General features: G+C 34.5%; 2 protein-coding genes across 12 annotated transcripts in view; both read right to left on the bottom strand.

Moving 5' to 3' along the window:
* Nucleotides 1-531: 531 nt before the first annotated feature.
* Nucleotides 532-5,034, bottom strand: LOC111295615 (uncharacterized). The gene is made up of 2 exons (XM_022889165.2): nt 4,604-5,034; nt 532-3,706 (listed from the first exon to the last, which is right to left on the bottom strand). Exon 2 carries the CDS (start codon nt 3,664-3,666, stop codon nt 661-663), a length of 3,006 nt encoding a protein of 1,001 aa, XP_022744900.1. The 5' UTR covers nt 3,667-3,706; nt 4,604-5,034; the 3' UTR covers nt 532-660.
* A 4,467-nt stretch (nt 5,035-9,501) lies between these two features.
* LOC111295453 (exocyst complex component SEC8-like) overlaps nt 9,502-14,582 on the bottom strand; it is a 36,470-nt gene continuing 31,389 nt past the window's right edge. For 2 of the 11 annotated variants that reach the window (XM_089743707.1, XM_089743710.1), the window contains exons 17-26: nt 14,429-14,541; nt 14,072-14,179; nt 12,956-13,153; nt 12,652-12,737; nt 12,113-12,189; nt 11,845-12,040; nt 11,680-11,758; nt 11,028-11,129; nt 10,831-10,960; nt 9,502-9,575 (exon numbers count right to left, since the gene is read on the bottom strand). In XM_089743707.1, coding sequence (XP_089599833.1) covers nt 11,907-12,040; nt 12,113-12,189; nt 12,652-12,737; nt 12,956-13,153; nt 14,072-14,179; nt 14,429-14,541 — 716 coding nt within the window. In that variant the 3' untranslated portion in view covers nt 9,502-9,575; nt 10,831-10,960; nt 11,028-11,129; nt 11,680-11,758; nt 11,845-11,906. Of the gene's footprint in view, nt 9,576-10,830; nt 10,972-11,027; nt 11,130-11,679; nt 11,759-11,844; nt 12,738-12,955; nt 13,154-13,545; nt 13,618-14,071; nt 14,180-14,428; nt 14,542-14,582 lie in introns of those variants that run through there. The other 9 variants (XM_089743716.1, XM_089743715.1, XM_089743708.1 and 6 more) reach the window with 8 other exon arrangements.

The raw sequence follows: 14,582 nt of genomic DNA on the forward strand, positions 1-14,582 counted from the left end.
TACCCTGGAATTTAACAAGCTGACTTTCTCAACTTAGCTGATGCAACTAAGTAGTGGAACTTCGAGCCCTGAAAGAAGAGAGTCAAGCATAGAGAGACATCCTGAGAAGATGTAACAGCAAATTCATAAAGACAAAGGATAAACCTTTTGAGAGTGGGAAGCCCTCATCTTGATCAACAGGGTCTCGTGTTGAACAGTTTGAACAAGAGAAATTACATTGCACCATTGAATATTTCAAGTTGTATAAAAAACCCAAACAGATAAAGACTAAATATGAGATAGCTGCCAGTTACAAACTCACAATATTCTTCACCCGTAAAGCTTGGAATCAAGTTTAAGAACCAATGCCTCAAACTGATACATTCACCATTTATTCGTTGGTCTCTTTCTTTAAACTCCCAAATATAAACCAAATGTCCAATCTATAAAATCTTGATCAAACATTTGATTACGACAAGAAATTTAGGAAAGCACGTGATGCAATAAAATCAGTAAGATGATTCTGGTTCCGACAAAGGAGAAAAGAGTAAATTCAGAACTGTAGGGCATCTCATTCAAAGTTAAAATGGTATAAAAAATTCTCTGAATTGTTTACAGAAGTTTTATTTGAAAACTTTGTACAATCTAATGTAAAATTTGCTAAAAAATATATAGTATTTATCATGGAGTAGTTTGAACATTTGCAAGAAGCCGGGTGAGTTTGCTTAGAGTTTCACAAGCAGATATGGTATCTGGATGATCCTCACCACAGATTGAAGTTCTAATAAAAATAGCCTTCCTAATTAGGTCATCTCCTATGCCAAATTGTCCCCCTCTTAGCATTAACTTGGCCCTGGTTTCTAGCACAGTGGCTCTTGATAATGCCAACTCCTGCCAAAGACATGGATTCAATTGAGCATTAGTTTGGATGGGCCTCCAGCAAAGTGATTTGTCCAACCATTTCTCAACTGGGGTAAGTAATGCCTGCTCTGCCGCCTCCAAAGCATTGGAGCATAGCCGGAGGAGTTCAAGAGCAGCACTGCACCTAGAGAATGTAATGAATATCCGAATTGTGAGAGGCAAAATCACTTCTTTGACAAGGTATAACAGTTCTGACGCACTGAGCTCAACAACTGCAGGATCATTACCAAATCCAAATAGCAAGAAACATGCTGCCCATAAATGTTCTGAGTGGTGGGATACAAACCCACGACTAATGACAGCTTGAACCATGGCATGTGCAACTCCAGTCACTCCTCTCTTCCGAGTGTAAACCTTGATGACATCATTGAAATGGACATAACCTTCCTTGGTACTACTTCTTGCAACATTGAATCTCAACAACATTGCAGATGCTTCTGCTTCAGATCTCTTGGAGTATGATGAAGAAAAACCACAAGTCAAGGAACGCAATAATTTTCTCCAAAAGTGGGTTCCTTTATGTTTCTCAGATATCTTGTGAGCAGCTAGTGCTAACAGGGAGACTGGAATGGCAACAGGTGCAAACCAACCACTCACATGGACCATTCTCGTTGCTAAGCTCATTGGTCCTTCTGCATGATCAAATATTGAAAAACATACCTCAAATAGTTGCAGGAGGAAATTGTTTTTCCTCAATGAATGAGCTTCCCTACCACTCCATGAAAAGTCTCTTAAGGGCATCCTGTTGATGGTATCCAGTAGCCTGCTTGGATTTATGGGTAGCTCAGATAGGATTGCGCCTACAATCACGAGGCCCAAAGTTAGCCTTCCAACTTTCTCCTCAATGACCCTGAGAGCATCAATCTCTGCAATAGGGTAGTCTTTTACACTTCCCTGCATTAATGACATTGCCTCTACTCCAGACAAGTATGAGAGTTTTAAAGGTTCTAAATTCATCACACGTGGAAGGCGAGTGGATATCAGAATGTGGGTGTCTCCGCCAAAACGGGGGAGAAGATCCATTATAAGCTTGTGATCCCACCAATCTTTTTCACTCTCTAAATTATCAATCACCACCAGAAAAGGAATTTTTCTCATTAGCTCTTTCTGGACTCTAGAAAGGGCAGCCTGTTCCTGCTCTTCAAAGCTTTTCATCCTGCTTTTGTCTATGCAATTTTCAACCCCAACATCAACCTCTAAAAATGAGCAGAGGTTCAAATAATTCTGCCTAATATACCTGCTTTCTCCTCCTATCCATAGAACCATCTTATACCTCTGATGATATCTGTAGGCAAACTCCAGAAGAAGCTCTGTCTTCCCTATTCCTGAGTCCCCTGTTACACAGGCAATGCCCTTTCCATATACAATTTTTGCTGATCTCTTTCTCCTTGAATACCGTCCACCACCTCTTGGTCTTTGATAGTGCTGCCTTTCAGTGCTTTGCATCTCGATCTCCTTTTCTGACTCCTTCCAAATGACTGGTTCTTTACCCTTCCGGCTGCCACTCTCCCACCGTCGTTGCCTGCATCTTTCCTCCACTGAACTGCTCTTACTCCACCCAACAGTCGAATTCTTTCTCCTTGATCTAGCCTTGAGCTCAAAATAATCTCTTTCTGATACTCCACTAATGTCACCAAAAAGTATAAATTCTAGTTCTGACAATTCTTTCTTCCTACCAATAAAGTTTTCATTACGAGGATATGGGAATTCCTCTTTATCTACCTTTTCTCTCCACTTTGTCAATCGCTCTACAACACTTCGTCTTCCTAATCTCATTGCCAAAAGGGTAACAGCTCTTAATATGCAGTCTCTCCAACTACCATCCTGAGCTTCCAGTTTCCATTCATCCACTCGAAAGAGGCCATTAACAGCTTCCTTCCACTCCTTCTCCAATCCTCCATACATAACCCATAACTCACCACCATGTTTTTCCCACGGCTCTCCCCTTTTCTCAACTATATCCCGGCCAAGACAACCACCAGGATTCAAATCAAAATAGATTGGTACCAAATTTTTCTTGCTTGAAAAAAATCTAAGCTCCTCAATGGTATATGGATTCCTGAAAGACTTCCTTGTTAGAATTACAACACCAAAGGAAGAAACATCCATTGCCCTCTCAAGAAGTCCATGTTTACGAGAGTTCTTAAATCGAGCTCTATCAGATACAAAGCAACTCATCCCTTGAACTTCCAACTCAGCACGGAGCCAATTTGTGAACCTCAATAAGGAAGGTTTGCGACCATGCAAACCTATATAAACGTCATAGATTCTGTGCCTGCTAGAAGATAATGATACCGGAACAGGGGAAAATGACATATCATGGCTTCTCATATGCTTTCTGTGCTTCTTTATAAGGCCAGAATAACAACTGTCACCCACATCATAACTAGATAGGGTGCCATTAGAGACAAGAGTTGTAGATGACACGTGGTCAAATTTCTTGAAGTCACTTGAAATATAAGCAGCCGGCGTTAATGACATGTCAGATAGGGCAAATCTGACATTTGCAAGGCATTCAGGTACCTGAATTCCAGAACTGGAACTTGGAGGATTAGCACTTAAATTAATACTATCACATTGAGCATCAAACCTAGTCGATTCAGACAATTGACATGTTGATGATCTTGGAGAGAAGAATGGTGATTGATTTGCAGAAAAGAACGCTGACGATGATGATGACATATTTCTAGAGGTTGTTGCTGGTACTGATAACAACCTGCCGCTATCTTCTTGGAGATTCATATTTACAATACCTCCCATCTCCATTAGCTAAATCCCATAAATGCAATCAAGGTATGAGAAGCCGCTGTGAGATAAAAGGAATGAAATTAATCATTAAAAAAAAGGGTAATACCATAGAAAGAATGTATTTGTAATTCATCCAAAACTGGATGCTATATCCATATTAGTGATGCTTTTGTTAAGAAAACATTAATGCATTCTGCTAAACAAACAACTGTAGAATTACAATTGCAAAAAACAATGCATACATCTCCAAAGCAAAACCAAGAAATTAAATTTCAAATCTTTGAAACACTATGAATAAAAAAACAGGTAGAATCAGATTAACAAATGGCTTGACACACAAAAGAAAAAAAAAAAAAAAAACGGTTGAAAAACCAGAATGTGTGTAGGAGAGACAGAAAAGAAGCAGAATATCTGTAATACAACTAAAATCTAAAAAGAAAAATATAGCATTCATACCTAAACTCATGAAAGCTAAATAAAAAGCAACCATAAAAGCAATGAATAAAGCTTAAACTCTAGAACATTACAGATCTAAAGAAGCTATTTAATATACAAAGAAGTTTAGTTATAATGATCCACTTCTCAATTTAGTAAAATAAAATAACATTTCCATGGTAATTCAGATCTGAGGAACTTGGCTTCAAACTATGCTGCCAAACCAATAAAAAACAAATTGAAGTTTACAAGACTACAAAACAAGAAAAAAGGGCATTTTATCAAAACAAATAATTAGCCAAAAACAAATAAAAAAGGCTGTATTTTTGAAAGCAAAGTTGATAACTTTTTTTATTTTGACAATGAAAGATACAAACACTTACAATTTGCTATCATCAATGTAGAATTTAAGCAATGGAGTTAGCTTTACCATTAAAAGTTAGATTTGATAAAGACCCATTTTAAAAACAGACTAAGCAAAGTAAAGATTTTTGTCAATGCTCAAAAAACCAAGCTTTACCTTATTAAAATTCGAAAAAGAATGAACCCAACATAGTCATCCAAAAGCCTGAACTTTGTAAAAAAGAAAACCACTTCTTTACTTTCTTTGTCCAACTTAAATTCAACCCTTTTCTTTCTCTCTCTTGTCTTCTAAAAACACAGTCTATACAAAGATTTTCTCGTCTTTCTCTATAGGTTTTTTGTTCTAACAGAAGCAGAAGTACCGTTGAAGAAGGTGAAAAGTTTGCGACCCAAAAGCACGGATCTGGCGAGGCATGGGTTAGTAGGCTCCACTGTCCATTTTTGCCTCCCCCTTTTTATAGCTGTGGAAGAAAAAAAGTTTTTTTTTTTTTTTTTCTGACAAAACAAAATCCACTGTGTTTTTCGGCTTTTGGATTCACATTTGACATGGGTTTTTGTTACTGTCACTGTTGATCTTGTGGGTGCTGTGTTGTCGCTCGTTGGCTTCCTGCTCTTCTTGTTTTTAAGGTTGCTAAACTTATATGGTACTTTGGTTTTCAAAGCACAAAAAAAAAAAAAAAAAATCTTTACTCCTTTTAGGAATATTGCATATAAGCATGCAAAATTTATGTTGTTATAATTGTCACTCAATTCGTTGATATATTTCATTTTATGATGAATTATTTCCTTTTATTTTTTTATCTATTAAGTTGAATTTTTTATCTTTTTAATGTCATGCATTTCATTGTATGTTATTATTTCAATATTTGCACGAGGAACATATAAAAGATCAAAACCGTGCATGAACCTAGTAAATTGAATATATTAGCTAATCTCTATTCAATTTGTACAAAAAAAATATACTTTAATCATTAATATGTTACTTGATCGCAGTTAATAATTTTTACTCAAACATACAGTATAAGCTTTTTATTTTTTTTAAGCTTAATTATTAGTAATAACAATTTAAAAAGTGAAATAAAACAATGATAATTGATGAAATTATGATGATGACTTCAAATTAATGTTTAGAGGATTTTGTGAGTGTAATAATAGAGCAAAAGTAATGGCATCAAATAATCAGAAAAAAAAAAAAGAGGATGGTACTGAGAATTTTAACAGAGAACACAGACTGTTGATTCTGCAATAATGAAGAAACTTTGGCCAACAATTAAAAAAGTTACTGTCACTTGTTGAATGCAACTTAATGAAAAGGGGGGGAAAAAGGGATATAGTTACACAAAACAATACTCTTCAATTCATTTGGGATGTAAAGAAAAACTTTAGCCAATGATTTAATAGTAGCGAGTATAACTAACTTGTTTGAAATCTTCAGCTGCTCTTAGTATGAACATGGACACAGTGCACACAAATCATTATTGGTGGCAATAAAATATGATAATATCCCTATCTACCATATGATTTTTAAGTTGGCTTAAATGAACATTTTGAATTGTCTCTTTCAACTCAAGTGCAAAACACTCCGTTTGGTAGTACTTGCACATGCTTCCATGCCAGACCACACCCAATGAAGGGCTCTGATTTCTTTGCAGTCAGTCAAAGGTGGGTTTCCTACAGTTGTCACCAAAGAAAAATAGTGAGAAAAATTTTGTTTCTTTTTTCTTGTAAATTTTTTGGCACCAAGAGAAAGAAAAATGGGGAACTTCTAAGAGTTTACTGGGGTTTGAAGTTTGAAGCTGGAGAATTGTCCCTCCACAGCTTCAAGACAAGTTAAGAGTACAAGCATATAAAGCATAGAAGAGACTATAGTTTTTTTTTTTTTTTCTTTGCGGCACAACAATTTGGAATATTCATTTTTTCAATCTTTTTGAAAAGTAAAGTGGGCCATGAGAAATAAAAGTTGTCACTATCATAAGTTTGATGCTATCAACTGTAGATATTTATTGACATTTTTCCACTTTTGAGCAGCATGGCCAACCAACTGCACAATAATGTGGGAAATTGTTGGGTGATAAATTTTGAGCCTAATCAATATTGGATGCATGTCGGGTTGCAATCTAACAAAATAAAAATAGAAGAAAAAAACATATTTTTTTTCAAAATTCTAATTTTGCTTAAAAAATTTTATTTTAAGTATTGATATTATATTTAGATCAAATACGAATTCTAATATAAAGCATCTCATAAACTTAGTTAAATGTAGTTGCTTGGATGCCTTGCTTATGCATAATTTCAATTACTCAAGATATACATAGGTTTTTTTTTTTTAATTAAAAAAATGTTAATCAATGTTTAAAGTGATAATCAAGGGAAAAAGTTGTAATTAATGCATTATCTTTTTATTGTTTTTAAATATGATAAAAGTAATACATTAGATATAAAATTTTATTTAAAATTAATATTTAAAAATTTGAACTATGCTTAATCAATGTCTTCATCTGTATATATTGAAACATAAACAAATAAAGAAGTAATTCTTCCATTAAATATATGTAAGTAGGCATTGCCTACCTATTGCTTTAGGCTGTAACCCCAAAAAATTTGGTAGGTTTTTCTTTTTTTTTGTATACATTGTTTGAAACACTAGGGGTAGGGTTTCTACTTGGAGCTTGGATGCATGTGGTAGTAAAAGCTGGACAGGTGGATTACAAATTGTAGAATGAGAAGATGAGCATGCTTTCAAAATTGTATAAATTTTTTTACCCAATATTAAATTCAATAAACCCCTATAATTCAACTTTGTTGGTTGTATTTAAAATGATGAGAAATTTTCTTTGAGCTGTGTGTAAAAGCAAAACGATATATCCCTCAAAAGGAACACCTAGTCTACCTGTTCAAAATTCAAACTAAATTTTTATTTGACATTTAGTCTTTGAACCAGCTTGATTCTGAAACCTGCCAAAATGGAGGTTCTACTTATACAAGTTGTCCATGAAAAATTATTGAATTACCCAATTTATTTTCATTTTTATTTTTATTTTTCCTTGATAGTTAATTCATTGCAACATCCTACAAAATTTAGTAAATTTCAAGTATAAACAATGGTTTCAAATATCGGTACTAAAATTTAAAATTTTAAAAATAAATAAATTATTTACTTTTGAATTTGTAAAAAGTGATATCTTATAAAAATAATTTATTTTTAGTAAGTTAGGACAATAGATTATAAAAAATCGTGCATTCAAAAGAACCATTAATCATAAATTATATGTAAGATTCAAACTTAAGATCATGTGCGTATAAAACAAGTGACTTGGACCAACTCCTTGGTGTATTTTTCCAAATGCAACCATAAATTTGATGTCTTTACTTATCTAAAAAAAAAATGGATGCTTTGGTATATCTAGCTGTCCCTAATATAAGTGTGTATCAGCATAAAATATAGTAAGATTTAATCAAATGACTAGTGAATCCAAAATGTGGGACAAATTGACCCATGGGAAGATGCAAATCATAATAGGAGATAGGGTCAAAGTATATTGTTGTTATGTTGACCGTATTGGACTGTTGAGTCGACTTCATGTTTCATTTTCAGAATTACAGCTGGATAATTTCTGGCCTGGGAGTTGGCTCCTAACAACCCAAAACAGCTACCATTCTGCTTTCTGCTGCCTATGTTTTTTCCTCGGGTAAATGATACAAGGCCCTCAAGGGTGGGTGTCACTGAGACTTAATAGTGGAGCAGATGCGACTTATTTTTTTTTATATAGCTTTATTCAAAGTTTTATTTTCCCAGAATGATGAAAACCTTTTTAATTTAAATCTTCACGTTTAATTGTTTTATTTCTTCAAAAAAACCTTTTAGCCCAATAATTAGAACTTGACACTTCAACATCGAAGTTTGTTGTTTCCCATGAATATAGTTATCTTTGAATGTACTGGGATTTCTAAAGTCATGCTTGGATCATTAAAAATAAAAAATTAAATAAACCAAAATTAAATATATATGGGATTATTTATTTATTTTTGCTCTTGGGTTTTTATTTTCATTTGTTTAAATATATATTTTTAGTATTAAGTATATTTATCTTTTAGAATTTTAAAATTAATTTTTTTATACTGTTTAAAAAATTTATATTCTGTCAATACATTAAATATAAATCATTAAAGCTGTAATAAAATTTAAAAAATCTGTCGATTAGAATTAGTCCTATAGTTAATCACAAGTATAGCAGTCAGAATCAATAAACATCCAAAACAGCGTGATGCATAAAAGATGTCTCAGTTCTCAGTGGATATACCCTACTCTCATTAGAATTGAAGTTTCATATTGAACTTGAACTTGTTATAGAGGTTAGAAGATACAATATTGGATGTCCATAACAACAAGACAACGAGCATATAGTTGGCAGCATAACATGATATTTGTCCTTTCACTCTGTCGTCACCCACACTAGACAAAAGCACCAAAAAACCCTCATGCAGAAACACAGCTCAAAAAAATTGATACTACACAGAATAAATTATAATTACAAATGCAATATAACAAACCTCATATCTCTGATACGTGACAAATTTACTGTTAGTTGGCACATGTTGAACAATAACTTTTACGGAAAAGGCTTACGCACCATGCTGTACCGATTAGGATACGAGTAATTATCTAAGAAAGATAAGATCATATAATTTCGGCAGATCAGAAATCAAGTCAATTTGGAGTGCTAATGGGATATAATCTCCGATACTCGATCTTGTGCATCAGGAGGTATCTCCCTTCCTGGGACCCCGACTTTTAGAAGATTAACATACCTGTCAAAACAACAGCATAATTCTGTCACTAAACTAATATGCAAATATTTTGGTCCAATTAGGAGGAATTAGTCAATGCCACTAACTCTGCAGCTGTAAACAAGTGCTCATGCTCTGTAATGAAGGCAAGCAAGGCCTGCAATCGAGGAAAGTGCAAATCAATTGTTACAGCAAAAAGTTTATCCAACATTCACGAAGGGGTACTATGAGTTCATATAGCTTGCCTCAAATGGCATGTTTAACAGTTCATAATAGGTTCGAACACGATCTAATCTCTGCTGTACAGCTTCACTGTCAATTGAAGGGATAGCTGCAAGGGCCTGCAATGCCAACAGAGATTGTAAATCAGGATTGTGCTGTACATGCAAAACTGAAATCAGAAGGCTACAACCAAACCATTTGGATTTTCAACAACTTGAATTGGAATATAAAGCTTGGAACTTATTTTTTGGTCAACTCTTGGCCAAACATTGAAACAACAAAGGCAAATCCAAGCAAGGAGAATTACAGGCAAGGATAGGGTTATGCAATTGATGCTAGTATAACATATATCCTTTTTCACAAGAACTGATCATCCATGAAGAAAGAGAGGAGAGAGAGTAAAAAAGCGGAGATCTGAGCATAGAACTCTTGGCATAGGGAACTGTCAGTCTCAGACATCCAACCAAGTAAGATCACCAACAATGATTTCTCTTATGCTTTAGAAAGAAACAGATCATATTATTTCAACTATAGAAAATATTTGCAACTATTATTTCAAGCAATAAAAATTGCCTCTTTGGAATTAACAAAGACTGATTCCAGTCAACTGAGGTTTGTTAAAGAGATATTGTTTCACCCTATGTTGCTCCGACTCTTCATTTTTCCAAAAATACTAATCTCAGTAGACACATATCATAAACCTCAAAGTGGAACATTGTGGGGTTTGAGCTTCCAGTGACATAAAATTTACAAAAGAAAATTGATGACACCTGTGTCTTACAAATACCCATGTCTGACTCACTCCTGAAACCAAGCAACATAGCTTTCGCCACTAACTTGACAAGACTGAGTCTGAATGTAAGGCAAAACTCAAAGATTGTAATCTTCATATAAGGAAAACTCTTCATTTTTCCAAAAATACTTGTCTCAGTAGACACATGTCATAAACATCAAAGTGGACATTGTGGGGTCTAAGCTCCCAGCAACATAAAATTTACAAAAGAAAATTGATGGCACCTGTGTCTTACAAATACCTATGTCTGACTCAACCCTGAAATCAAGCAACATAGGTTTCACCATTGACTTGACAAGACTGAGTCTGAATGTAAGGGCAAAACTCAAAGATTGTAATCTTCATATGAGGAAAACTTGAGAATAGACTCAAGAGACAAGATAATCCTCCTATACATTAAAGCAATCAATTTACACAACAGACATTGAACTGCATAAAAAAGCAGATAATATTCCTAGAGAAAAAAATGGGAATATTTTCATATCATTTCAAGCACCTTCAGAGATTAAAAAAAAAAAAAAACCCTGCCATTCTGCAATCTCACTACCCCACTGCATCTAAAAATAAAAAGACATGCTAACCTGTTCTAGAGCAATTGAATTCCGACATATCTGCTGAACTCCAAACAAGTTGATCGATTTCATGTTGGCCAAAGCCTAATCAGATGTATGCTCCCATCGGCAAGAGGAACAAAGTAGGTGCTACTCTACACTAAATTGGAACTAATCTGAATAATTAGCAAATCAGAATCAAAGTTAACTTTACAATGAACTCCAACCTTAATGGATGCATTTGCAGCAATACTACATATTCCACCAAATATGTAATTCCGCTTCACTGCAGCAACAAAAGGCGCCATTTCCTCATCCCTGCATGTTATCTATCCATACAGAAAACAAAAAAGAAAATTTAAATGTTGGTAGCATTAAAATATTCATCAAAGGAAAAATCAAGCAGCTGATCCTCTGAAATTGGGAATACTAATGGGAAGAATAAATATGGCATCAAATTTTTCCAAGCAATCTGATCAATTTTTTTTAACAAAATGAGAGTTGTAAGGAAATAATGCCCAAAACTTTTTCATCCTCTATTTTCTTCACTTCTATCTGCCGACCCAATAACCTTATGATTGAAAAAGACATGTAAAAAAATAGACACTGACAAACTAGATGCAGCTAAGGATAAGCTGAACGTAACATATTAAAACGGTGCATAGCATTAAGAACTCTTCATATGAAGCCGGCAGCCAAATTCTACCTTTCTTCCATGAAGGTTATTACCCACCAAGGACTTAGATCTTAATTCTAACTTAAAGGAGAATGAACTGATGGACAATTATCCATTGGAAATTTAAAACAGAAATAAGTATCCTCAAAGTAGCCCAACAAAATACCAAAAATTACACATTAATAAGAGTTGGAGAAAGTGACCTGTGCAATAAGTGAAACAATGAAGTCATCCGGCTCTTCTGCATCTTGGTTTTGCCATGTATTCCCTATCTGTCATTTCCTGCTTGAACCGTAATGCTTTGATTAGTTACAGGTGCTTTCACCACAGTCATTCTTCAAGTCTTTCTGAATGCTATTCTGACAAACCTGCATGTGGAAAATTGTCTCCAACCACATCTCCACACGTTAAACTTTCAAGCAATCAATTGCTAGTTTTCTGTACTCATCTGCAAAAGATGCCATGTTCCTAGCAGGTGAACTGCTTGCTCGTGTATGGTGAGGCTTGCCACTCTCCACATGATTTGATGTTTGTGGGGTTGTTTGTACAAGTCTACATGTTGCACTAGGTATGTATAAAATGTAAGAAACAGCTGAAAATTTATGATAGGAAGTTCTCAAAAGGATAATTGTCTACCATGACATATCACTTCTGCAGAAGGATCTGCTCCATTAAGAACACATAGGGCAAAAATGATACACCATTCTTGATATCTAAGTATGGCAGGCAGGAAAGGAGTAAAATAAGCAAAGGGGAAAAAGGATTGAGATATTAATGCCATAACATTTCATTTTTCTCCGATGCAAAGCTCCATTCGGTTGCATAGACAATTTTAGGTTACAAGTGTTAATGCTATATCATCACTCCTTATTTTAGGTTACAAATGTCATTGCCATAGCATGACTCCTTATATCAACAATTTTACCTGGATCTAAAAATACGTGATTTAATCACATAGAAGAGTATACATGCTACTTGCATAACTTATACGATATCATAACTCATTGGTACATGTAGATAAAAATCCAGATGCATGTTCTCGAATGCAGCTCTCATCGTGTCCATATTAATAATTCTCTATGTCCTCATAAACTACTCTTTAAAGCCCATTGTGGCTTCCACAAACATTGAAAATTATATCACAGTACCAACTCAAGCCAGATCAAAGAACTTGCCTTTCAATTGAGTCTGCAACATACTCCAATGAATCACTCAGGGATGCCAGCAAAACAAGTTTATTGTCATCACAAATTAGATTTTCCTGCGCAAACGATGTGATAAGAGAAAGAACAAATACCTTCAATTGATACTTCAACAACATCAATTTATATGAAAGACCCAAGTTTCATTAGCAAGTCAAGCTCATGTGCATAATAAATTCAATTTTCTGGAAGATTAAATAGTAGACAGCTAGAAAATTTGCTCAGTAAAAAAAAATTGAAACAGTGAGGAAAAAGTCATCATCAGGCATAAATGTACCTGCTTAATAGGACGCAAATTTAAGAGAAGTTCGCTTAGTTCTGATTCAACCTCAACACTTCCCGCATCAGAAGTAATATTTCTCACATTTGACTGACCAAGTGCATTTGGTAAACATGCACTAGCTGGATCAAGTCGCATCAATTTCTCAATATCATGCCTTCCAATGAGCATATAGCTCTGCTTCTCAAGAACTGCCTGAAATATTAACAAAATGTTTATGAATGGAAAATGTTGATTACCGTCGCATAGTAGCATGGATAAAATAAAAGGATAGAAACCACTTCGCTGTTATATTCTCAGTAACAATGATGGCAAATCAAGAACTAATTTCAACTATCTCAATCAAATAACTCCAATAAGAAGCATGCACACCTCTGCTTCTCAGTTTACACAATGGCATTACATTCTACATCATGTGTGGAATTAATTAGATAACACCAGACATTCCTTAGTGTCCTCTTTCCAGTTTGATCTTTTCATATTCTTTTGGGACATTTTTTGGCACTTATTCTTTTGGAAACTTTTGTCACAGTCGTAAAATAACATCACTATTTTTTATCAGGCCAATTTTATGCTTTTGTCTCTACCTGTTACTTGTGTACTAAAAGAACTGGTATGACCATTGAGCTGTTACATTCACATCTTTGTTTACATGGCCCCTACAGAAGACAGGCAAATATATAAATCTTAATCCTTGCTTGATCAATATCTATGATAAATAAATGCAATTCCACCTAGGCACTGAAAAATATTTATTCCAAAAGTTCAGGTCCATCTTAAACAAAAAAAAAAAAAGAATGAAGAAGTAAACAGAAATTCCTCACCCATCCCCTCCCCCCTCCACCCCCACCTATGTCTAATGTCTAGCACAGAAACAAACAACCTATCTATCAACAACATATAGAAAATTAATTAATCAGGTGAAGATGTTCAAGCATTCTTTAAAAAAATGTTCTTTATAATTTTCACATGTTATTGATATGACCAAAAACTGCAAAATATAGAGACAACTAAACCAATTAAACCTGGTTAACATAAACAAAAATCAACAACAAATAAAAAGCATGTTAAAAGCAAAAATAAGGAAGAGTATGTATAAAGAAGAATCCCCACCTCCATGTATGAAGTTCGACATCTTTCATAGGTTCGCTCAAGGAAAGTTTGCACATATTTCACAAGGTCAGCAGCAAATTTAGGCATTGCTTGAGCCCAACCAAGCACCTAGAGTTCAATTAAAATTTATCATTAGGAAAAAGATACAGCTGTAAAATAGATGGTTCAGAAACTTGTAAGGAAAATGTTCAAGATAAACCAAGGAAAATGCTAAATAATTTTTACCCAAATATACCAAAAAAATAAAGCAAAAAGCTAATAGTCTGCTATTGCAAAATACTGCATATGATATTAGGAGTTTGAAAGGAGAGGAAAAAATAGTTTCTTCAGGAAATAAGAAAGATAAAACAAACTTGCCTCTTTGGCTAAGAAATCAATAGCCAGAAGCCCTTGCAAGACAGGTCGACCCTTCTCAATGGATGAAGCATATGAAACACTAGTATGTGCCCGTGGCCGAAATGCCGCTGGACCTGTAAGAAAACAATTTCAGGCTAGGAGTTTTAAGGAATCC

Source organism: Durio zibethinus, chromosome 14 (genome assembly GCF_047325235.1).
Source record: "Durio zibethinus cultivar Kanyao isolate XHJ-2024 chromosome 14, ASM4732523v1, whole genome shotgun sequence".
Taxonomy (NCBI): Eukaryota; Viridiplantae; Streptophyta; class Magnoliopsida; order Malvales; family Malvaceae; genus Durio; species Durio zibethinus.